Source organism: Octopus bimaculoides, chromosome 3 (assembly GCF_046866305.1).
Source record: "Octopus bimaculoides isolate indiv1 chromosome 3, ASM4686630v1, whole genome shotgun sequence".
NCBI lineage: Eukaryota > Metazoa > Mollusca > Cephalopoda > Octopoda > Octopodidae > Octopus > Octopus bimaculoides.
In genome coordinates, this window is record NC_142930.1 from 33,996,593 (window position 1) to 34,023,327 (window position 26,735).

The 26,735-nt window shown below is 34.7% G+C and overlaps 1 protein-coding gene across 2 annotated transcripts in view; it reads left to right on the forward strand.

Moving 5' to 3' along the window:
* The window catches only part of LOC106870927 (transportin-1), a 55,505-nt gene that overhangs the window by 22,747 nt on the left and 6,023 nt on the right, over window positions 1-26,735 (forward strand). The window contains exons 11-19 of one of the 2 annotated variants that reach the window (XM_014917164.3): window positions 5,387-5,536; window positions 5,900-5,974; window positions 6,074-6,160; window positions 7,708-7,815; window positions 8,330-8,488; window positions 9,731-9,818; window positions 10,048-10,146; window positions 10,494-10,589; window positions 15,981-16,056. In XM_014917164.3, the coding sequence (XP_014772650.1) occupies window positions 5,387-5,536; window positions 5,900-5,974; window positions 6,074-6,160; window positions 7,708-7,815; window positions 8,330-8,488; window positions 9,731-9,818; window positions 10,048-10,146; window positions 10,494-10,589; window positions 15,981-16,056 (938 nt within the window). The remainder of the gene's footprint in view (window positions 1-5,386; window positions 5,537-5,899; window positions 5,975-6,073; window positions 6,161-7,707; window positions 7,816-8,329; window positions 8,489-9,730; window positions 9,819-10,047; window positions 10,147-10,493; window positions 10,590-15,980; window positions 16,057-26,735) is intronic. The other variant, XR_016241008.1, reaches the window with a different exon arrangement.

Below are 26,735 nucleotides of genomic sequence, written 5' to 3' on the forward strand. Positions count from 1 at the left end.
ATATGCCCGTGGGCAATTATGGGGTGAATTTTAGCACTTATAAATCTAATATTTTCTTATCCTTCCTTAATACCGGTTCTCATATGCTATTCATATTTGCACTTGATCTGCTTAGGAAGTTGCTGTGTCCTAGCGTACATGCTTCTCTTAGTTTTTGTATTTTCCAGTGGTGTTCTCTATCTATTATTTTAACTTCAACCCACAGGGGGAAGTGGTCTCCATCTTTCCATACATGATCAGCTACACCCGATTTATCAATATCTCCTTGTGTCACAGCTTTGCGACGGTACCTAAACTTCAATTCCCACCATCCATACAGTGTAAAGAGAGGGATTTCTCAATGCCTAAAACATCGTGCAAAGAATATAAGTAGCGGTCGTGATACACACCACGAAGAATTGATCAAGCTCAATAACAATCTATTGAGCAACAACTACCCCAAAAACATATTATTCACTCCAATTATGAAGAAAACAGAGGATGAAACCAATAAACTGTCCACAGTCTGTCTACCCTATGTGAAAGGCGTCTCCGAAAAGATACAAAAGATATGCGGCCCATATGACATCAGGACAGTATTCAAGAGTACTACAACACTTCGCAAATATCTCCTTCGAGTAAAACCACCAATAGAAGAGAATATGACCAAAGATTGCATGTACTCCATCCCATGCAGCTGTGGTAGGTTATACGAAGGCGAAACATGTCGCCCCCTCAAAATAAGAGTAGGTGAACATCGCAAAGCTGTGACACAAGAAGATATTGATAAATTGGGTATAGCTGATCATGTATGGAAAAATGGACTCCACCTCCCCCTGTGGGATGAAGTTAAAATAATAAACAGAGAACACCACTGGAAAATACGAAAACTAAAAGAAGCAGCACATATGCTAGGACACAACAACCTCCTAAGCAGACTGAGTGCAGATATGAATAGCATATTGGAATCGGTATTAAGGAAGGATAGGAAAATATTAGATTTATAAGCCCTAAAATTCACCCCATAACTGCCCATATGGTGTAGTGGTTAAGAGTGTGGGCTACTAACCCCAAGATTCTGTGTTCGATTCCGAATAGTGACCTGAATAATGATATCGAAAAATATCTTGGGAATGAGAACCCAGATTCAAAATTTCCCAAAAATACCCAATGAACGCTGGAGGGTATATCAGCCGAAACGTTGTGTTAACAACAAACAAATGAGGACAAATATCCATCAAATGTAAATAATGTACATAATTCTTCATCTCTTAAATATAGAACTGTATTCAGTAAGCTTGATATAACTTCCTTCAAGTCAATTATGGCTGTCACTGATTTACAGTTCTTTATTCTACTTTAAATCTCATTTCAAATTTAACCATTGAAGAAACCCCTATCCTATATGTAGTCTTTTGACTAGCTTTGTTATATATGTGTGTGTGTGTGTGTGTAGAGAGAGAGAGAGAGAGGGTGGGTGCAGATGTGGGTGTGTGGTTAAGGAGCTTGCTTTCCAACCAATGGTCTCGGGTCCAGCCTCACTATGTGACACTTTGGGCACAACTGGAGCCCCTGGTCAACCAAAGCTTTGTGAGTGGAAATGGTAGATGGACTCTTGTATATCTTGTGTGTGTGTGTGTGTGTGTGTGTGTGTGTGTGTGTATATATATATATACTCTTTTACTTGTTGTCCCTTCATAGTTCTGTCACTGTACATCTCTCTCTCACCTGCTTATTATTTTTATATTTTCTGATCTATCTATAGATTTATATTGCTACTCTCCTCCCTTCCTGTACTAATGCTTACCATCTCCTCCTTTCTGATCCACTCCTATTTCTTCCCTACTATGCTATTTGCCATCAACCAAACCTCCACTCTTGTTTCATTCACTACATTTGCCTCTGCTTCCATCTTTAACCATCTGTCACTCTTCTCATGTTCTAGTGAACTTACCCACTCTTTCTAATTTTTTGTATTCTCTTATACTCACCTCATGTCTTGAAAGTACACACTAACACCTTGTCATCACCACCATTGTCTTCTTTCCAGCTGCTCCTACTCACTTTTGTATAATGTTGGCTAGCATGTATCTCCTTTATTGCAAAACACCTGTGCTTGTCCCTCTATCACATTTAAGCTTCACAGCACCAGGCATAAAGCTACCTCTCTCTCTGCTATTACTTAACTAGCGCATGTGTCATGAAAAAGCATCTACAGCCTGTAAATTGTAGAAACCTTGCCAAAACATGTTGGAGCTTGATGCAGTTCTGTAGCTTGTTGAATCCTAACAAACTGTTCAATCCATTCCTGTTTGGAAGACAAATGTTAAATGATGATGATGACATACTCTAAAATTCTGTTGAAAGATTTGGCAAAATGAAAATAAGTTCTTTCAAATATATTTAAAATATTCTTTCAAATTCTCATTTAGCACCAGGTCAATCCTGATTGAATAGACCTGATAAAAGCCTTTGTGTGGATTATCATGGACCTAGACTTTAATTCCACAATATCGATTTAAAGGATTGTATGTACCATATGACATTCTAGTGGGTCCTTCAATCAATGGTTGCTGTGCTTGCTATGTATAGACTATGAGTGTCTTTAATTCATGAATTAGTTTATCATGTCTAGACTCATCCTTCACAAGATTGGACACAATGAAGTTATTTTCCAAAACACTCTCTCGAAAATGTTCTTGTCTAGCACCAGGTCAACCCTGATTGGGCACTTCTCATTAAAGGTGTTTAGCCATGATCATACTTCCTTCCTTTGAAGCATGATGGATCAGGAGCTAGTGTTACCTAGCTTGTATGTATTTTTTTTTTTAAGATGGAGTGATTTGAAGGTTTGGCTGCTATTTCTGGTAGCTCAGAAAACTTCATAGAGACTCCTTCATTTGCTTACTTTGAAAATGATTTGATGTGTTATAAATGAACCAGAACAAGTTCTAAATTTGTGTTTATTCACTTCACACATGCATTCAGAAAACGTTTTCATCTGATATATAACAAATGAAAGAGAAAATGGAATTCACACAATAATTAATCACAATGATTGTCTTGACACTTCTTGCATTAGTCCCTCACACGTGAGATTCTGGACAACTGGTTACCACACACCCATGCATACATATGGGTGTGTGGTAAGAGGTTTGCTTCCCAACCATATGGTTTTGGGTTCAGAGAATCTGGGCTAGATATGGCTGGTTTAAAAGCTAAAGGGTGAATATGCCAAAGAAAAGCAAGAAATGGCCTACAAATTTGCTTGTTTCATGTTCAATTGAGTATGGTGTACTATTAAAAATGCATACCAAAAGTTTTAAACTTTTTCCAGTTCATTAGTGTGTGTGTGATCAATGCCTTTCATCAGACACCTACAACCTGATATCACATACTCTATTTTGCTGTAGGTATACAATGGAAAATTTTGAGTGGTTGGCGTTAGGAAGGGCATCCAGCTGTAGAAGCTCTGCCAAATCAGATTGGAGCCTGGTGTAACCATCTGGTTTCACCAGTCCTCAGTCAAATCGTCCAACCCATGCTAGCATGGAAAGCGGACGTTAAACGATGATGATGAATAGTATAGGTTGATAATCTGTTATCTGAAATGCTTGGGCTCTGAAAGTATTTTGGAATGATTTGCATCTATAAATTGGGACTAGCTAAATGTTATCCATTTAACATTTCCTAATGCAACTTATATACCATGAAGGTATTCTTTTAGAAATTTCATAAACTGTACAGGGAATGTATAAGAATTTTCAATTATTTATATCATCATCATCATCATCATCATCGTTTAACGTCCACTTTCCATGCTAGCATGGGTTGGACGATTTGACTGAGGACTGGTGCAACCGGATGGCTACACCAGGCTCCAATCTAATTTGGCAGAGTTTCTACAGCTGGATGCCCTTCCTAACGCCAACCACTCAGAGAGTGTAGTGGGTGCTTTTACGTGTCACCCGCACGAAAACGGCCACGCTCAAAATGGTGTCTTTTATGTGCCACCCGCACAAGAGCCAGTTCAGGGGCACTGGCAACGGTCACGCTCAGGATGGTACATCTTATGTGCCACCCGCACAAGAGCCAGTCCAGGGGCACTGGCAACGATCTCACATGGCTTGCCGGGTCTTCTCACGCACAGCACATTTCCAAAGGCACAGCACATTTATGTGTATATATATACCCCCCCCCCCCTTGAACTAATGATGCTAGTCATTGTTATATTCATATGGATTTATGTGGAATGGAAATTCAGATTTAGCATAAAATTTTTTGATACTACTGTACTTGTACCAAAACCATGAAATTTTCACTGCTTACGAAACATAATTGCAACACTAAACACTAAAATTACATGAAGTACAGCAACTTAAATTTAAAATGCATGTTGTTTTGATTAAAAAATTACAATATATATATTTGTATACATTATGTGAAATATTACTGCAAAACTCCCTATTTTGTATGATACAATAATTGCATTACTAATAGTTAAAATACATTCTCAGTTAGCATGCTACATACACATCTGGCTATAAAAAAAAATTTTTGAAAAAAATAATAAAACCCCTAAAATCGCTATACCACTGATGGAACCTTTCAGATACTTTCAGGAATTTTCCATTCATGTTGCTTCTCTCATTATGAAAACTCTTTGAATTTTGGAGATTTTCAAAGAGAGAGAAAACTGTGCTGTTATGGCCATATATAATGCATATGAATGAATACAGTTGCATCAAGAAGTGCTGATCTCTAATTGTAGAGAGGGAGCATGTGGAAGGGGTAGACCCAGGAAAACGGATGAACTGATGAGAAAAGATCTATGAATGTTGGGGCTCACAAAGAGGATGATAAGGGACCGAGGCTGATGGCTGTGCTTGAAAAAACACGTCAAGCTAAGTAAAAGCATTCCTAATCTTGCAGGCTCATGGGTGCTGGTGCCATGTAAAAAGCACCAGTACTGGTGCTGCGTAAAAACAACTTGTGCACTCTGTAAAGTGGCTGGTGTTAGGAAGAGCATCCAGCCATAGAAACCATGCCAAAACAGACATGGAGCCTGGATGGCTCATCAGCTGGCCAGGCTCCTGTCAAACTGTCCAATTCATGCCAGCATGGAAAATGGACGTTAAATGATGATGATGTCAACCTGTATTAAAATATAATATAAAACAAATGTGAATATGTGTGTGTGAAATGACTTTTATTTTTATTCTATGATGCATTTGTTTCTATTCCTGGATAATTTTGCTGATATAGATGGATTTTTATAGCTGGTATTGGTACCTACTTTTAGCTGTCACCATGTTTGTGGAACAAATCTATCAACTTGTGTTTGTCAGCTTCCTTTTTAAACTGAAAGCTGTTGCAATGATGTTGATTGTGATGTTTATCATTTCAGCTTTTAAAATGTGTTCTTGACACGAACAAACGTGTCCAGGAAGCTGCTTGTTCAGCCTTTGCTACCCTTGAAGAAGAGGCTTGTACTGAACTTGTTCCTTACTTGGGGTATATTTTGGAAACCCTTGTATTTGCTTTCAATAAATATCAAGTAAGTTCCAGACATTCTTCACTCAACTGAGAATTGATTTCATTTCTTCACTTAACTTTTATAATATAAATTTGAATTTAGATCTGTTTCTCAAGGTGCAGTGTGGGCTACTTCAGATTGGGCTATAAGTAACAATTGAATAAAACTTGTAATAAAATTTTAATTAAAATCTTCTTTTGAAAAAAAAAAAAAAAAAAAAAGAAAAAGAAAAAATATATATATATACATAATAAAAGCTACACACTTTGTTTGTTCAAGGTGGCTAGGGGATACATTTATGTGGGGTAAAAAGAATTGAGAAACACTGATTGAGATGAAATTGGACATACAGAAACTGTACTTTTTTTTCTTTTTATATTTTAGCACAAAAATTTGTTAATTCTTTATGATGCGATTGGCACTTTGGCTGACTCAGTTGGTCATCACCTGAATAAACCTGTAAGTATACATTTTTTTAATGATTTTTTTTTCTTTTTAATTTAAAAGTACTACAGAATATTCTAATACTGTCATCAATATATTTTTTCTCTTTTATAGGAATATGTGAATTTGTTGATGCCTCCTTTGATCCAAAAATGGAATGTACTGAAAGATGAAGACAAAGACCTTTTCCCACTTCTTGAAGTAATATTTTTCTTCCATGTTTGTTTCTGAATAAGCATCAGTTACATTATCCAAATATTTTAATTCTAGTCATTTACATCTTAAGTACTCAATATGTTCATAATGGTGTGTTGAAGGATTAACAGATTATCATTAGATATGAAAAATAGTTGCAATTGTATTCAACATTGCATATGTGTATTTGTTGCATACCTTAGCATGTGTTTAGCAATCACTTACAATGGTGTGTGTGTGTGTGTGTGGCACCTTGGATGAGTGTCTTCTACTATAGTTCTGGGCTGAATAAAGTCTTGTGAGTGGATTTGGTTGATGAAAACTGAAAGAAGCTTGTGTGTGTATGTTACTATCTTCTTGTCTTGACTGTATGTGATAGTTGTAATTTACTCTCACTATCAATCAAACATGGAAAAGTGGGCACTAAAATGATGTGGCTGCGAGGTTGAGAAGTTTGCCTCCCAATCATGTGATTTCTTGTTAGGTCCCAGTGTGCCACCTTAGACAAGTGTCTTTTGCAGCTCCCCCCCCCGGCCAACTTAAGCCTTGTGAGATTTGGTTGATAGAAATTGAAGACAGTTGTGTATTTTTGTGTGTGCATTTGCATGTACATGTCTGTGTGTGTGTGTTTGCATTTATGATTGCTTGTATGAAAGTGCAGTGGGTAGTGGTGTTGTCAGTTTCTTCTAATAACAAATCATTGACAAAAATCTCTTGTTCCATATGGCTGGCCTTTGAAGGCATGTGTGGAATAAGAGATCCCTTACTTGAAAAACAGTTTTTAGGAAAGATAACATCTGGCTCTAAAACAGTGCTACAGATAACATATTCATACCCACCCATGAATGCATGCATGTGACTACATAAAACGTCATTTAACGTTCATTTTCCATGCTGGCATGGGTTGGACAGTTTGACTGGAAGCTGGGGAGCTGCACCAGGTTTCAATCTGATTTGGCATGGTTTCTACAGCTGGCTGCCCTCCCTAATGCTAATCACTCCAAGAGTGTAGTGGGTGCTCTTTACGTGCCAGTTACAAAACACTGGCATTGGCCACGACTATGATCTCACTTGGCTTGACAGGTCTTTCCAAGCATGGTATATTGCCAAAGTTAGAAGAGTGCTTTTTACATGCCACCAGCACAGGTGACAGGTATGTGACACTGGCATTGGTCACGACTACAATTTCACTTGGTTTGACGGGTCTTCCCAAGCACAGCATATCGTCGAACGTTGAAGGGTGCTTTTTACGTGCCACTAGCATCAGCCATGACAGTGATTTCACTTGCTTTGACAAGTCTTCTCAGGTACTGTATATTGCCAAAGGTCTCAGCCACTTGCCTCCATGAGGCCCAATGTTTGAAGATCATGCTTCATCAACTCTGGATTCAGCAGTTTATAATTTATAGGCAGAATGTTTGAAAGTTTTCTCAACTGTTCATGAAATTTCTTCGTAAAATTTAATTTTCTTTTAATGTCACTTTTCCATGATGGCTTGGAAAAAACATAAGCACGCACCAACTTTATTGTATCTGATGTTTCTCTTTTTTCAGTGTTTGTCAAGTGTTGCAACAGCTTTACAATCTGGATTTCTTCCCTATTGTGAACCAGTCTATAAACGATGCGTTTCACTTGTAGAGCAGACTCTCAACCAAAACTTTGTAAGTAAGCTTATTTAGTATTAAAGCTTTAGATTATAAATGAACCATAAATATGTTATTGTTTTCCAGTGGAATGCATATTTGAGGAATTGTTAAGGAGAAAAATAGTTTTCTAGACACACACGCACACACACACATTCACATAGATTTATCAGAGCTGGTTAATGGAAGTTCTGTTCTTCAAATGTAAACTATTTCATCATCATCATAGCTTTGAAATATTCTACAACTTGATAAGTCATAGTAAAAGGAAAACATATTTGCGCATTTATTGTCTTATAAAATCTTTGTTAAAGTTTTTTGTTTATAAATTATATATTCAAAATGGAGAATTTATTTAAATTCTGTTATTGCTTTTCTGAGTTATGCCTAAATACTTTTAATTTGAGGTCATCATAAATCATTTGCTACAAAGATGCTATGACCTGATAAAATTTGTAATATTAGGTAGATGTAAAAAGTTTTTCGTATATCCTGTTTTCTTCCTAGTCAATTCATTAATTGTTTATTTCAGGCCAACTTGACACATCCTGAGCAGTATGACCCACCAGACAAGGACTTTATGATAGTTGCCTTGGATCTTTTAAGTGGCCTTGCTGAAGGACTTGAACATCACATAGAAGGTCTTGTTGCTAATAGTAACATCCTTAAATTGCTCTTTCAGTGTATGCAGGTGAGATATACAATACTTAATCTTATTTCACTTGTTTTAACATTTCCTTTCATAAATTTTGAAAATCTATATTGAGGTTGACACTACACAGTGATTGTTTCGTTTTGAACTTGATTGGTTGTGATGTACCACTGTATTTCACTTGTGTTGTACTTCTTTGGGATTTCTTTCATTTTTACATGAAGAGAATCTTAACTGCTGGCATAGGATCAAAGGGTGTCATTGTGTTTCCTACTTGGCAGTTCATTGTCATAGAGAAACTAAACCTGGTATCTTTGTGTATTTGGCATTATGCAGTACTTGAAAAGACCCATCAAGCCAAGTAAGATTGCAGTCATGGCAGATATTGGTGTCACACAAATGACACCCATGCCGGTGGCATGTAAAAGCACCCTTTACACTCTCAGAGTGGTTGGTGGTAGGAAGGGCACTCAGCTGTAGAAAGTATGCCAGATCAGACTGGAGTCTGGTGTGGCCTTCTAGCTTGCCAGCCCTGATCAAACCATCCTGCCCATGCCAAACAGATGCTAATTGATGATGATGATGCTGTTCCTTTTATTTTGTTGTATGGACATTAATGCTTATAGATGAAGAAATTATTAAATCTTGTTCTTTGAAATTATCCTGTATTTGTTACTCCTGAGTTGCACAAACAATCTGTGTCACTAATATTGTTAGAAATACAGTGAATTTAGTGAAGTTATATCATTGGAAACTTGTAAGCAACAATGCTGTTTTTAATCAAATACAACATCAAATAAAAATAGCAGTGGTTGGCATTAGGAAGGGCATCTAGCCCTTTTAACACCATTGAAAGAAAGCATTCAAATTTGTCAGTTGAACTTGGTGTTGATTGATAACAGTGAAACTACATACTAAAAGTACATGCCAAAAGATACTGATAAAAATTGTAAAATTTTTTTTAATTGGTTAATTAATATAAAATTTCTCTAAATCAAATATACAAATCAAAGATATTTTATTTTCTGGAAGTTTATAACTATAAAATATCTTATGATATTCAGCATGCATTTTATTTTTATATGACCTCAGTATCACAGTACTTCAATATTTTCTCACAATTTGTAGTTAGTTTTAGGATTTAACAGACAAATGGAATTTGAGCATGTTTTGATTCTTGGCAGTTTCAACCTAATTTTGTACATTTCTAATACTAATGGCGATTTTGATATAGTTTGCAAATTGAAACAAACTTTTTGATGTTTTTTCTCTTTTCTTTAGGACCCAATGCCTGAAGTTAGACAAAGTTCTTTCGCTTTGCTAGGAGACCTGACTAAAGCTTGCTTCCAACATGTAAAGCCATGTATAGGTAAGTACTTAATCACTGTATTTATATTTTTAGTATAAACCCTTTTACATTTATTTACTCTCATAGTTGAAATAAAATTCATAATTTAGCAGTAAGCTGGAGAAAGAATGACTTATGAACTTCAACATTGAGTATGATAGTTTGTTATATTTAATGTACTAATTGAAAGTTACAAGAAGAATCTTTTAAATTAACTTTTTTAATAAATTAAATCTGTTTCAATATTTAGGTGAATTTATGCCAATACTTGGTGCTAATTTGAATCCAGAATACATATCAGTGTGTAATAATGCAACATGGGCTATTGGTGAAATTTCCATCAAAATGGGTAATTATGTTTTATTTTTTACAAGCTCAGTAGTAATTTACTACTGATAAATAACAAGTTCTTATAAATTATAGTAACTGACATTTAGTTTTCAAAATAACTAAATATATACCTGAATTTGACAAATGTTCAAGTATTTAATGTTTTATGATTTCTAATATTTAAATACTATATCACTATCTGAAATGAAAATTTGACTATTTTAGTTGAATAGTTTTGTCAGCTGTTCTAAACAATTTCAAAGTAGTTGTTGCTATTGGATTGGATTGGAAATTAGTCTTATAAATTGAACATAAATATGAGTTTTGGTTGTATTAAAATAGGATTTTTTTATACCTATCAATCAGGTCATGAAATACAGCCATATATAAATTTAGTTGTCACACCTCTCATTGAAATAATCAATCGACCTAACACCCCAAAGACTCTGCTGGAGAACACAGGTCAGTAAAGTTGTATTGTTTGTTATAAATGCTAATAATTAATGTATGTCTATTTGATTGATGAAATAACTATAAGAATGTGTAAGCATAATTCCCTGTTCTTGTAGATTATTCCAAGTATTACTATGGAAGATTTTCATTTATTACTCCCCTTTTGTCACAGATTAAAAAGAAAATTGAGCCAGTTAGTATAACTTGTCAAAGACTTCTGATAATTTTAATCTTTGATAAAGTGCCCATTCTATTATGAAATTTTGTGGCATGTTTCCCTCTCAAGTGAACACTCCTGTAAGTATATGATGTTCCTCCATGGTTTATTTGTTTTACCATAATGTTAAAAAATACATTATGCGTTTTCTTGTGTAATCAGTTTTGTTGAGAGAAACAAAAATGTTTTCACTTTGTATTTAGTTTGTTTAAATAACTTAATCTTCATTAAATGAGAAATTTACTTCCCTGAAACAAACTGTCCAAATCTTTGTTATTCTTATTTGATAGTCCCCTCTACACTAATTAAGAAAATGTAAATGTGTATATTGCTAGGAAATAATCTCAGGTCATTGGTAAGTAGGGCTGATTTGAAGCAAATTGAATACCTAGCCTCTTATAGAGGTATTCCCCAGCAACGTCTTTTTTATGCAGTGTTAGTTTTCCACTACTTTTGGTTGGTTTTCTGCTGCTAGCATAAGCTAGGTATTTGTTAAAATTTGATTAGTTTATTTTCTTATCTCAGCAGTATAAAGGTTTTCTGAGTTTGATTTGTTTGCTTGTCTTGGGAGTAATATTCCAGTTCTGATAACAAAAGTATACATCATCATTTTCCGTGCTGACATGAGTTAGATGGTTTGACTGGAATTGGTAAGCCAGAGGGCTGCACAAGGTTCCAAGTCTGATTTGGCTTGGTTTCTACAGCTGGATGTCCTTCCTAATGCCAGCCACTCCAAGAGTGCAATGGGTGCTTTTTATGTGTCACTTGTACAGGTGCCATTTACATGACATCAGCAATGGCCATGACTACGATTTCACGGGTGCCACTTACATGATACTGGCATAGGCCACAACTACAATTTCATTTGGCTTGACGAGTCTTCTCAAGCACAACATATTGCAAAAGGTTTCAGTCGCTTGTAATTGTCTCTACAAAGCCCGACATTTGAAGATCATACTTCACACCTCGTCCCATGTCTTCCTGGGTCTACTTCTACAAATCTACCTCTACTACAGGTTTCCTCCAGAGATTGGCACTTCTTTGCACAGATGTCCTTGTCCATATGCATCACATGATCATACCAGTGCATTCATCTCTTGCACACCACATTTGATGCCTCTTAATCTCAGATTTTCTTCCAAGATATTTATGCTCTGTCATATGTGCACACTGACATTGCACATTCAGTGAAGCATACTGGCGTCATTTCTTTCAAACTTTCGCATGTTCTCTGCAGTCACAGCCCACTTTTCACTGCCATGCACAGCTGTCTAAACACAGGCATCACACAGTTTGCCTTTCATTCTGAGGAAGAAGCCCTTTGTTCCCAACAGTGGTAGAAGTCTTCTGAACTTTGCCCAGCCTATTCTTATTCTAGCAGCTACTCTCTGAGCATCTACCTCCGCTACTGACTTGGTCACCTAGGCAATGGAAGCTATCAACTACTTCTAGTTTTATCCCTTGGCATTTGATGGAGTCCATTTTCTGTACATTTGCAGTGTTTATTATATCTGTACATCTGCAACACAAAGACCCCCCCCCCCCCCAGTTAATCTTCCTCTGATATCACTGCACCTCTTATGTGTTCATAGCTTGCACTGGGTACATCTTATGGAATTTCTACCTATGCCTTTTCTACAGATTGAGCAGAGCCATCTACCTGAAGGGATTTGTGATTTGTCCACTTTCCCCACTTACTAAGACTTTGGTTTTTGCTATATTAATTCTTCTAGACCTTGCTTCCATACTTGAAATTTCTTTAGTTCTGGAAGTGATTTAGCTATGAGAACAAGGTCATCAACATAGAGGATCTCTCCGGGGTAGCCCGTCTTAAATTCCTCTGTTATTGCCTGGAGGACTGATGAACAAGAGGACTTGAAATTATTCCATACAATCATAGCTTTTTTTTTTTGTGTGTGTGTGTGTAAATTTTTGAATAAGTTTATATAAGAAATGCACGTTTTTTTTGTGCTTGTAATAGTTATGTATAGTTCATTTTTATTTTAGCATTTTGGGAGATAGGTTTTAAATTTTTGTTTGGTCTCAGTATATTAAGGTTAATGGTGTTAATCATTACATTGATATATTGCATGCATTTTCATTTGTGTTGTGCGATGGACAAAAAGAAATCCCTGCAAGCATATTGATTTGCATATCAGTAAAGCTTTAATTTCAATCATTTCCTTTGATTTACTGTTACTTTCAAGAAGTTGTATTAATGAGCTGAGCCTTGTTAAAATGGTTTTTGCAGAAATTCAATCAGTTTAGGTTATTCTTGCAGTGAAGATGGAACATGAGGCTAGATATTTTAGTTGTATCTAGTTCAGTATCTTACTGCTTAAGTTCATGCTTAATCAGGCTTTTTACTTATCTCTTGTTTCTAATGAATTAATTTGAATTTGGTGCTGCTGCCAAACAAAGCCCTTAATCAAAACTTATTTTCTCACTTTTATTTTATTGAGGATTCACTAGTTTCTAATTGGAATCAGTTGTCTTGTGTTTAAAGCAGGATTTTAGCGCTTACATGATTTAGCTTTATCTTGATTAACCTTTAAAATCTTCAACAACGAATACAAAATGATATTGCAAATCTGATGATGATATATATGTCAATCTGATTTGATCTGGGATTTTTAGGTAAATGAAAATATTTATGGCTAACAAATTGGAAATTAAAATAAAATCAATATGTAAAAATATTGTAGTGTAAATGATAAAACAAACTTTTTAACTTGTGCTCCTAAATGGCATAACTTGAAACCATTTGAACTGGTTCAAATAAAACTGTCCAGCTAAGTTTCCATAAGCTACTCGGTCATTGATGAATTTAAAATGTAAATTCTACTTAGCTTATTTTTGTTCATATAAAATTTGACAAGCTTCATTTAAACTTGTATTTTTCTTTTACTACATGAAAATGTATTTCGGAATTATATCATTTAAATATCTTATTTGGCAAATTTTGGAACAGCAGGAGTAAAGAGTACATTGTATATTGGTGTATGCTAATATACTGTATACTCATTAGACTTTTTGAATTTGCTTGTGTCTAGTTGAAAGTGGCTCATGTGATGTTTGGATTCCATTCCATTTTGTAGTCATCAGTTGGTTACTTTTTAACCTTCCAAACTAAAACCAATTACTTGACTTAATGGCTCTTGTATTTATTGCTTTCATAATTTTTTTTCTCTTACATGTAGAAGGATCAAAGGGATTAAAATATTTATATTCTCTTTCTGTCAGACCATGATTTTTTTTTTTGTAAGTTTGGGTATTTCCATATTAATGTAATTTCTTTGTGGTTGCTTGTCTATTAGCGCAAAAGCTGCAGCTAGAACATATTTAAACTTACTGAATTTAAATTTCCTGTCGTCCTTTTAGGTATTTTAATCATATTGTTACTGGGTACTTGAAGAGGTGAAGAAACTATAGTTTGGTGAAAAGAGCAAAGTGTTTTGCATACTTTGTTTACTTAAACCCCTCTCATTTCTAGTTTGATAAAGTTTGAGAAATTTGTCTTCAAAGGTTCCTTCCAAAGGAAAGAAATAGAAAAACTTAAATGCAATGTGAATTAAATAATAGGTATCAATGGGTGTTAAGTTCACCTAATAGTTTCAGTAAAGTATAGAAACTGAGAAAATATCGATTGATTTAAGTAATTGAGGTGTGGTGTTAATGCTGTTCCAAGACTAGTTGTCATAAATTATGTCAAGTTCTACATTAAAATTTTGCTTAACAATCCTAATATTCAGATAATTTGCTCTGATTATTGTTCTTCTGATAAGGATTTTGCCGTCAAGTATGTTAACAAGCATTTGAAAAAAATACTTGTAGAGCATTATGAAGTTCAGAGCTAATATACGTATTTGACATTTGTGACTGCAATGGTCTTATTGAACAAAGTATGTTCAAGGAAATAATTCAAACGAGCCAGTGACATGAGTTTGGATCAGACTGATCTGTTGAATGGGGGAGAATTGTTAACATCTGAGCGAGAAGGGGAGGATAATTTCAATATCTTACTGGTATTTTCATAAACACAAGTGACATTAGTGAAATAATTTTTAGTATTGCCCAAGGTTAAAATTTAATGCAAGTGTTGATTTTAATTGATCTCAAACAAGATGACGATTGAAGTTGGAACATAAAGGAATATAATGGAATGTAACAACAGTTTTTGCAATCTATTGTATTTTAATAATAAATAAAAAAAAACAAACCCGAGACCCATACAACAATATGTATTGCTTAGAATTACTAATATCCTATTGAAAGTACTTTAAGAAAGGTTTTATTTTTCTATAGTCAACAATATATACAGTTAGGAATAAATAAATGGTGATATAAAAACATCAAAGAACTGGTTTAAGAGTGAAATGAATCTTAATAAGCCCTTGCTCCCACTCCCTACAGTAATATTTTAATATGGCTTGTAGGCTTGAGATATTTAGAATTGTCTTTGAGCACAAGACTATGATAACTTGAGGAGTCTGATAGATAATTTTGCAATGTCACCTACTTCCCTATAGTAATAATGTTTGTTAGTATGTTGCAACAATGTTTTCGATTCTTCTGATATCTTTCTATGCTGATTATGATTAAATCCATATGATTGTAGAAAACTAAGTCCGAATTACATAGCATATAATGTATATATAAACCACTGGTTTCAAATATATGGTTGCTTATATTTACCTTTGAGAAAGTTTTATTTAATTCAGTAGGTTTAAAGTGAATGTATCCAGGAGAAACTATCCTCCTCGTGTGTTTCATTCTGATGACATTTAGCTACAGACTAGTTATTTAGATCAGCAGTAAGCTGCAGGTAAAAGGACAATAGTTGAATGACTCATTCATCATCTTCTTACTTTCTCCCTTTCTCTCTTTGTTTTTTGTTAATTTGGAAAAAAAAAGAAAAAAGAAAATGGAGTTTTATTGTTGGATTGCTATTTATTTATTATGATCACTTGCTTTGTGTTGTAAATGTTGTATTGATGTAAATGTGGTTGCAATTCACACTACTTAAGTTAACTTTCTTTTAAGTTTTTGTAATTTTTCAATAATTTTTTAATTATTTTTTTTTTTAATATGATTGCATTTAATTTGTATGTTTTGTTGACTTGTCTTTTCTCTGTTTTCTTCCCGATATATTTGCTCCCCGTCTTGTCACCATGGTAACATAGCGATAACAATTGGTCGCCTTGGTTTAGTATGTCCGCAAGAAGTCGCCCCTATGTTACAACAGTTTATCAGGCAGTGGTGTGTAAACCTTTTTTTTATTTCTCTTCTTTCACATTTTTTGTTCAGAATGATATTTCTTCAGTCTTGCAATGTTTACACAAACATCTGTCAAACTTATACAGCTGTGCCACTTGCTATATAAGGGAAGCTGATGTTTGTTGACATTATTTAGACATTGAAATTCCTCTATGATCTACACAGCTGTTTTTCATTTATTTATTTAGATTATTATTATTATTATTACTTCAGTTTTATTTGTTTTTTTTTATCTTCATCAGTTTCTTTAACAATTTTACATTAGTTTGTTTTTCTTTAGGAAACCTATGTATCCCCTTTATTGTTGGCTTTACAATCTGTAACATTTCTCTTTCAGTTTATTTCATTTATTATTATTTTTTAACACCCTTCTGTTTTAAGCAGTCAAACAAACCAAATGCTATTTACAGCTCAGAATGATTTCCAATTGTTTTTTTTCTTCTTTTTCTAATCAACACCATCTGTTTTGGGAGTGGGTGGGATTTTGAGATAATGTAGTTACTTTGATTGTTTCAAGGATGTGTGCTCCCTCTTCCCTATCCCCAATTAAATCTATTTCTAGCTTCACTATATTTTAAAATGTCCTGTAAGTAGAAATTTCTCATATCTGTTTGCTTTCCAGTTTTATGAATAAGGAATAAAACCATTGGATTTGCTCTGTTTATTGCAAACTTAGTTGTCTGCTGTAAAATGTAACTATCAAAATGTTCAATATTTACTAATATTTGCAACTTATGGTTGAGTTTGAAAATAATTGCAACCACACAAAAGTATACACACTCATACACACTATATTGAATACTTTTAATGGAACTATTGTAAATGTCTTGATCTGGGCATGCTTGTGATTTAAGATAGTCATGATCTACAAATCTGAGGGTGGACTTCAGCTAATTGAGCTAGCTTGATATTGATGCTTTAACTCAATAACTCTTCTTTAATTTCTAACTTGAGATGTTCTGTGCAGATGAACTGTTTAAACATGACTAATAAGTTTAAAATTGTAGATTAGAGGAATTACTTTGTTTCATTTTGAAGAATTTTCTTTGGTAAAAACCTACCTAGTTCTAAATTCAATTTTTCACATAAAAAAAAATTGATTCTTGGAATAGTTCCTGGCCACAGCCCAGTCACTGGAGCAGGTAAAAGAGTTTTCTTGAATTTTTTTTCTTCATAGTATTAATTCACAAGGTCAAAAAAATTATATTTGCAAAAACTCTAACCAGTGAGAGGTATATGTTCACAAATATATGTACATAATCATTTTAATGTCTGCTTTTTCTATGCTTGCGTGGATCAGACAAAATGTGTTGTGACAGATTTTCTACAGCCAGATGCTCTTCTCTCCAACCTCCCACTTTCCCAGCAAGATATTTCCACTTGTCCTTTGGATATGAACAGCTTAGGATCACAAAAGCAGGGGGTTAATTTTACAGAAAATTGCAAACAAATGATGCTATTTACAAACAGCACACAAATGTGAAGACAGTGAAACCGACACATGCACATGTGCACACTTACTCACACAACTACTATCATTATTTAATGTCCACTTTCCTTGCTGGGATGATTTGGATGCTTCAACAGGATCTGATGAGTCAAGAGGATCACATTATGCTACCATGTCTGTTGTAGTTTGGTTTTTATGGTTGGATACCCATCCTAGTGCCAGTCACTTTACAGGATGTACTGGGTGCTTTTTTTCGTTATACCAGTACAAGTGAAGTCAACTTGCTAAACTGGAGGAGAATGTTGAGGAAATGCTTACAGGCAACTTGATGAAAGAGGATAAAGTATGATGAAAGGAACAGATTTATAGTTGGGAGATGGTGGTAGTAGAGGGAATAACAGTGTAGACTGTTGGGAAAGAGGAGGGATTGTGTCTAGTCACTGATAAAAGGACGGTGGTTAGGGTGATGAAATGAGTTAAGTCACATGGGGGCAAGGATGGGCAGAAGGGAGCATCAAAGAAAGTAGGTGAGAGTGGGTGGATCCAGGAAGAATCATTGAGGGAAAGAGTTCTGTTAGGATCTTGGAGTGAGGCCAGAGGGGGAGAAGGGGATGCTGGTGGTAGCAGATGAGCTGTACAGAGTGGACATTGAAGGAAAATGCAGCAGAGATGGGGATGATTGGAGTAGGGAAATGGATGGAAGACGGAAAGTGTGCACAGGTAAAATGAAGAGGATAGATCAATAGATAGTATTAGTAAAGGATTTTGGTGGGAGATTAGGGGTGGGTGAGTGTGAGATGCAGGGTGAACCATTCATAATTTACACAATCCATAGATAGTAGTGAGATAAGAAATGGAGGGATATGAGTTGAAAGAATGAAAGTGACTAACAGGTAGATGAGGTGGATCACTCAGGAGTGCAGAAGGTGGATATACATACACATAGAAAACAGGCGTTAAATGATGATGATGATATATATGTGTGTATATATATATATATATATATATATATAGGAAAAATAGAAGTTGAAAATGCACTGAGACTAGTTAAAATATTTTTTATTAATATATTTGAAGCTTTAAAGGGTTTCACAGTTTACACTGATTTTCAAAAAGTTCAAATAGAAAGATGTCGCTTATGTTGCAGCTGTTTTGCTTCTGACTAGTGTTAGTTTGCCATTTTTATAGAAAGTTCAGGCTCAAATTAATATACGTTTTGAATAGGATTTCATTGGTAGAGAATAGTCACATGACTGGTCTTAGAAATGTTTGTAGGTTCCCCCACTATGTTCGTGTGTTAGTACCAAGTGACAATGTTTGGCATCATAAGTTAAAGCTGGCACAGTTGACTGAACAAGTCCAAACAAACAATGCTCTAAATGTTTTCTGTCAAGTGTTTGTAGAGAATGAACACATGATTAAGTTTATAACCTTCTGTACATTTCCCACTACGTTAGTGTCATGTGACAGTATATTTTATGCCTAAAAAGAAGGCCACCACAGTTGAGTGAACATGTTTATTTATAATCAAGGCACTCCAAATTTAATCTGCCTCGTGGGAGAGTGGACAGGAGTTGTTTGTAGTCCAATGGCTAGTCAGCTGTGTCAAACATTGTCACTTGATGCTAACACAGAGGTAGTGGGGAACTTACAAAAATTTCTAAGACTAGTCATGTGACTATCCTGTACCAATCATATCCTATTCAAAACATACTAATTTGTGCCATGAACTCCCTATAAAAACAGGGCAGACTTCTAACACTAGTCAGAAGCAAAACAACTGCGATATTAGCCAAATCTTTCTATTTGAACCTTTTGAAAATCAGTGTAAACTGTGAAACCTTTTAAAGCTTCAAATATATTAAAAAATATTTTAACTATTCTCAGTGCATTTTCAACTATTTTTTCCCATATTTCTACCTGTGTAGAATAAAATAACTTTGTTTTCTACACACACGTTTTGAGTTACATTTTTCCATTTTGTATATTCAAACATATACTATATATGTACACACACACACACACACACACACACACACACACACACACACACACACACACACACACACACACACACATGTGTATGTATATATGTGTCTCTACATCTGTTTATTTGTGTGAATGAGTTTTTATATTCCGCTTGTTTTTACATGCATTTGTTGACTAGACAAAACAGCCTTGCTATCAATACTGGGGCTGTTGTATACTTGCAGGTGATTGCAAAAACAGCTTCGTGTATCTTGATATGTTGCATGATCTTTATAAACAAAAGGACTTGAAATGGTGTCTGAGTTGGGGTTTTTTAATGATAGACTAGGTAATTTGCTAGGTTGGAAACGGATAAGGGTTAGCAACAGCGAGGATATCTGGCCGGAAAATCTGCCTCAACAAATAACATCTGCTCTATACAAGCATAAAAAATTAGAGGTTAAAATGATGACACACGCTAGCACATGTGTGCGACTATGTCTAGATATGTAACTGTGTGCATACACACACACACCCACGATGGCCTTGAACATATTTCTGTCTTGGTAAGTGTCATCAGCATGACAAGTGTCCTGCCTTATATACTGTAGCCAAGGGACTTAGACATACAAAAGAGTAGAACACATTTATTTCCTAGGCAATGTGTGTGTGTATATATATATATACATACATACATATATATATCTCATCATCATCATTGTTTAATGTCTGCTTTCCATGCTAGCATGGGTTGGACGATTTGACTGAGGACTGGTGAACCAGATGGCTACACCAGGCTCCAATCTGGTTTGGCAGAGTTTCTACAGCTGGATGCCCTTCCTAACACCAACCACTCCGAGAGTGTAGTGGGTGTTTTTACGTGCCACCGGCACGAAGGCCAGTCAGGCGGTACTGGCAACGGCCACGCTCAAAATGGTGTATTTTATGTGCCACCTGCACAGGAGCCAGTCCAGCGGCACCGGCAACGATCTCGCTCGAATGTCTTTACAAGTGCCAGGAAGGCAACGCTGGGCACAGGTGCCATCGTGTGTGTGTGTGTGTGTGTGTGTGTGTGTGTGTGTGTGTGTGTGTGTGTGTGTGTGTGTGTGTGTGTTTGTATCCTGCCAAACCTATGTATCCATATAGAGATTCCAGCTATCAGTACCATCATTTTAATGCACTTTTTGCCATGAGCTGTTGGGTCTTCTGCAGCACCATGTATCATCAATCAATATGTCCTTTGACATTGAAGGTGCAACATCTTCAGGTCAGCCTTTACCAATTCATCCCATGTCTTACTCGATTCCTTCTTTCTTGGGTTTCTTGGAGTGCATGGCACTTCCTTATGCAGCAACCATCCTCCATATGCATCTCATGCCCATACCAATGCAACTTTCTCTCTTGCACCCGACATTTGATTTCTGTTACACCCAGTTTTTCTTCTCAGCTCATTTATACTATGGTGATCATGCATGTTGACATCCATTGGGGTGAGCTTGCTTCATTTCTTTCTAGCCTTCACAAATCTTCTGTATTCAGTGCTCACATCTTACTACCATGCATCATTGCAATTCAGACACAAGCATCAAAGAATCTGCTCTTCAGTATAAAAGGGAAGGTTTTTACCTGCCGAAGTAATTGCTTTTTCAACATTTTCTAATCTATTACCCTATCTACTGCACTTTTGAATTATGATACAATTCACCTAACAAGCTTCTAAGCAGTTTCTATCTACCGAATTTTACTCACAAACTATGTGTTGACTCCATGCAGATCTCATGGTGGTGAAGTGAACTTCTACATCTACATAGGTATACATCCATTTATAAACATTGTATGTGTTTATATATATATATATATATATATATATATATAAACACATACACTATATGACACTTTTGCCTCCAGTAGGATGTCATAGTTACCAGATGGCAATTGAGAAGAATCAAAACTTTTCCAAAGTTGGCATTCCATAAAGGGAAAGGACAAAATACACCAACACACCTATAATATATATGTATGTGTGTGTGTGTATGTATGTATATATACACACACACTCTTATAACAGTAATTCAAATTATAGGTGTTTTTCCTTTATAGCAAGCCAACTTTGGAGAAGGATGTTCACATACACAAATATATTCCAGGCCTTGATGTACATGGTGCAAATAATGATTTTATTTTTATATATATATATATATAAATAAATAAATTTATGAGTTACTGTATACTTAATTCATCCATTTGTTTTTGTTTTTCTATGCCAGCAAGAGTTGGGTGAATAAATATTGAAAAATTGTTTTACAGCTTGAGGCACTTCCTGTCATCAATGCCTTACCTGATTTTTCACTAATAGAATTGTCTTAGTGCACTAATATAACCCCCCCCCCCACTTTTTTCTCTCTCTCAATGCTTGATACAAGTACACAGAATACAAACTTACGCAGATTTGCATATACGTGTGTGTGTGTGTGTGTGTGTGTGTGTGTGTATGTATGTATGTATGCATGTGTATGTTTTGAATAATAAAAAGCTTAATGGCTGTCCATGTTTTTGTTGAAGATTTTGAACAAATCACACTGTATGTATCAAGTTAGTTTTTTCACCTGGCTCACTCACGAGACATGGTTGAAGACACCGGCCAACAGTACCTCATAGTGAGAATGAACTTCTTAATACAGTCATGCCTGCACATATATACACACACACATGTTGATACATACATACAGATGCATGCATACATACATACATACATACATACAGACAGACAAGAGGGGATACCCAAAGGTAACTAGAGATGTTTCCTGTGGGGCAAGCCTGTTGTAGTTTGAGCTTCTGCTGCTTGAAGCCACTTGATGCAACCCTCAGGCATCAGTCTGCTGACCGGTGTCATTAGCTGAAGTTGTACTGCCACGTGATGTGTCTTTTTGTAGTGCTTCTCCCCTGTTCGTTGATGACTGAAACAAAGGAACAGCATGCTTTTGTGAAATTCTGTTTTCTGCTGGGAAAAATGGTGGCTGAAACAGTTTCGTGCTTCAAACAGTTTACAAGGCTGCTACCAGGAGCAAAATACAAGTTTACGAGTGGTTTTCAGTCTTTAAGAATAGTCACTTGTTATTTGAAGACCAACCTCATTCAGGGTGTCTGTCGACCTCCTAAATGAATGAAAACATCACAAAAATTCATAGATTGATCTTGGAGGAACGTCCTTGAACAACAACTTGTTGACATGATTGCTGTATCCTGGAGCTCCTGCGAGGAATTGGAAATGGAAAATAGTTGCAGCAAAATTTGTGCCTCTTTTGCTCACAGAAGATCAAAAGCAGTCACAACTGAATGTGTCATGAACTGAAAGAACAGCTGGAAGTTGATCCAGACCTTTCGAAGGTGATCACTGGTGATGAAAGCTGGTGCTACAGATTTGCAGATTTGGAAGAGGTGAAGAAAACAATGATGGATGCATTAAAAAGCATCACTTTGCAAGAGTTCCAGCACTGCTTCAAACAGTGCAAAACGCATCTGGACTGATGCATTGCTTCAAATGGAGTATACTTTGAAGGCATTAAATGTGTAAACATATAAGACTAAGTGAACAAAATAACATTGCTAAATTCCTCGTTTGTGTGTATATGTGTGCGCGCACACACACGCACGCACACACACACACACACACACACACACACACACACACACACACTGTAGTATAGTTTTCACGAAGACTTGTCTGAAATGTGTATATTTTTAATTAGGAGAGTATTGTAGTTCGCTTGTAACATTGTGTATTGTTTGTAAAGAATAAAAAGTTTTGAATGGTACAACAATGCACTATAATACAAACAATGGGCTATATACCTGTTGTAATTTAGTCATCCATAATCAGTTTATAGCAGCGACTCCATCTAAGAATATCTGAAGAAAGAATTTTATTCTGAGATATCATCAGACTGTGGATGACTAAATTACAACAGGTATATAGTTCATTGTCTCTATTATAGTGCATTGTACCATTCAAAACTTTTTTTTTAACCCAAACAATGCAAGTTATAAAAAAAAATAACAAAGGTCACTGCTTAAGACTTTTACCTTGTATTTCAATATTTCTTGATTAGGACCCATACTTCAGGAAGTCTATAGAGAAAAAATGTTAGTTGCATTCTCTGCTCATATACACTACAAAGCAGAGAAAACTAACAACGCCTTTTCTTTGCAGATTTCTTGAAGAAGGGGTCCTAACCCTGAAATATTGAAATACCAGGTAAAAGTACTAACCATTGACCTTTGCTATTAATTTTTTTATATCATCATTGATTTGGGTTTGAAAAAAAAAAAGATTTAAAGCATTACATATATATAATTACTATATTATAATCTAGTATTTTACCTTTGAAGATATGACAAATCATTGTCACTTGAACTATATTTTGTTATCCTATCTATTAAATCTTGCTGGAAACCATTTAGTAAACACTCTAACATACATCTGAAGAGGATTTTAAAATTTCATTCACACCAATTTGACTTTTTCATGACACAACTAAATTCTGTGGAGTCTAGAATAAGTTTAAATTATGAGTCTAGTTTTTCATTGGCTTGTGGGTTTAAGGCTCATATACATGTAGTGCTGTATAAATGAAGATATACAATTTATTTTTAGTATTGACTTTATTTGTTTTTATTATGGAAATTTAGAATTAATATTCTTAATAGAACTAAAGAAAGATTTATGACTAAATAACATTGGTTACCTGACAAAAGCCAAGTCAATGTGTATAGTATTAAACTTTATTGCAGTTGTAATTTTTACACCAAAAAAGGTATTGGTATTATAATTGAGCTGCTTTCTATGAAGACACAGCATTTAGTAATATGGGTTTTTTTAACTGCTATACACTATTCCTTACCATATACCATTACACATTATAAAACAAGGTTTTCTTGATATTTTTAAATAGCTTTTTTTTTGTTTTATTCTTAAGTATTATTAATTTACTGGTTTAGTTTTGAATCTAATCTCTCCCCTCACACATTTTTAAATATGATTTTTTTCTTCTCTACCTCTGTGTGCACCACTGCCAAATGTCTCAAGTTAGTAGACCATGTGGTCTACCAGGTTATTTCTTGATAATTTAGAAAAATTTTCTACATTCAAAATTTTGTCCTGCAACCTTAGATTTTCTAGTCTTTTGATTGTTGGTGTACAGTGTTGTTGCATAAAAAATGTTGATATTGGTGTGAACACTTCAGTATTTTAATTTTTTATTTTTAATTGTAAAAATACCACTAGCAGTAAATTATGTAGTCAGGAACTTAAATCTCTGCCAGCTGCTGTTAAATGCTCAGGTATTAAATGTCAATTGTATAAAGATTTTAACATTTTATATTTCTGTGACTCTTGTTAATAATTGCTTTTGAAGTGATTGAACATAATTTTCTATGGAACATTTTTTGTCAATTCACTGCTTTTATGCATGTTTCTTTAAATTTTTTACAGGTTTGTATTTGCTGTTAAGCTCTCTAAATATAATTTTTTGCTCAAAATAATATTACTTTGTTTTTTATTATTGAAATAGAACATGAAGTGTTTATATTTTACTTGCAATTAGCAGACTTTAATTCTGATGTAATTTTTATACATAACTCAAACTGTCTTAGCTGATTCTGTAAATGCTAAATTATGTAAGGTTTGTATGCTTAAATAAGTAATAATTGTTCTGTAATTATCATTGAGTAATGACTTGTATCTTACAATCAATTGATAGTTCAGGATTGCTGATCAGTTATAGAGATCTATTTTTGTACAAGTATGTTAAGTATGAACTATAAAATAAAAAGAATTCGTGGGTGACAGCAAGATAAATTCAAGGGAGATTAGATGTATAAAAGTAGTTGAAGTTTAATATTTTGTAGCTATCAAATAATATAAAAAGTTTATCTATAGAATCCTCCAAGTGGGAATATGACAGTGGAAATTAAAAAACATAAACAAAACAAAAAAATCCACTTTGGTTGATGGAAATAACTTTATTGCTTATTAATGTGGTCATTTATTTATTTATTCAGTCTTATTGATTGTAGAGTTTATACAAAATGTATTTGAAGTAAATTTTATGATGGGTATCACTAGGTGGTTGAGAAGCTTGCTTCCCAACTGGGTTCAGTCTTGCTGTGACACCCTGGGCAAGTTAGTCTTCCATGAAAAACGTATCTGGCTATGGAGAAATATTACTTGGCTTGGAATAGGTATGGGTTGGTAACAAGGAGGACATCTAGTTGTTGAAAATCTGCCTCAACAAATTCTGTCTGATCCATAGAATAAGTTGACATTAAATGATAATGATGGGATATAATCTTCTTTGTGCTTATTAGTTTGTAAGTTCTAAGAGCTGAATCCTTTGTTTTTTTTTTTTAAAGATTCACTGAATTTTCTGCCATTCTCACTGGTATACAACAATTATCAAAACTATTGATCTGATTTATTCACTTGATGTACATATTGCTTTTCAGCTAATCAGGAGTGATGTTTCATCATTATGCCACTTTCTACTGTTCATTAACATGTTTCAGTCCTTCAGTTTCAGGTCCCTATAAATCATTTGAGCTTTGGATTTCCTTATTTAACTTGATAGTATAGGAAATACTGATTTGTTTCAATTTTCTTTTGTCTTACTTTTGGTAAATGCTAATACTTCTTTTTTATGAAGAAAATAGTTTTTAATGAATTTTAGTTTGACTTTGTGAAAACTATAAGCATTTAGTATCATTTAGCAACTTTCAATATTGAACAAAATGACTTTTGTATATTTGTGAAACTTATAAAGTTTTAGCACTGGGTCAAACCTAATCAAGCTGTGGCCATCTTGTCATTTTGTATTTTGGGGACTATATGTTAAAAGGAAATGCTGGTATTTGAGGGGTAAGCATGTAACTATGCATGTATATGTAAGAGATTTCCATCAACCAAATTGTGTTTATAAGAAACCTTCAAATTCCTAATTTTCACTCAAATGTAAAACATGGTCCCTATCTATTATGTTATATGTTTTGGAGATAGCTAGGTTGGGAGGGCAAGAAATTTAGAAATGTCATTCTAATTATTACACATGGGGGTTTCAGTTCACATATGAAAGCTAAACTGTTGATTGCTCATGACATCTTCTGTGTGGGGATCTAAAGAATATGTTAACTACCAGCAAGACTGGACTACTTACAGTCAGCTGGCAATAATAGGCTATTTGCACAGAAA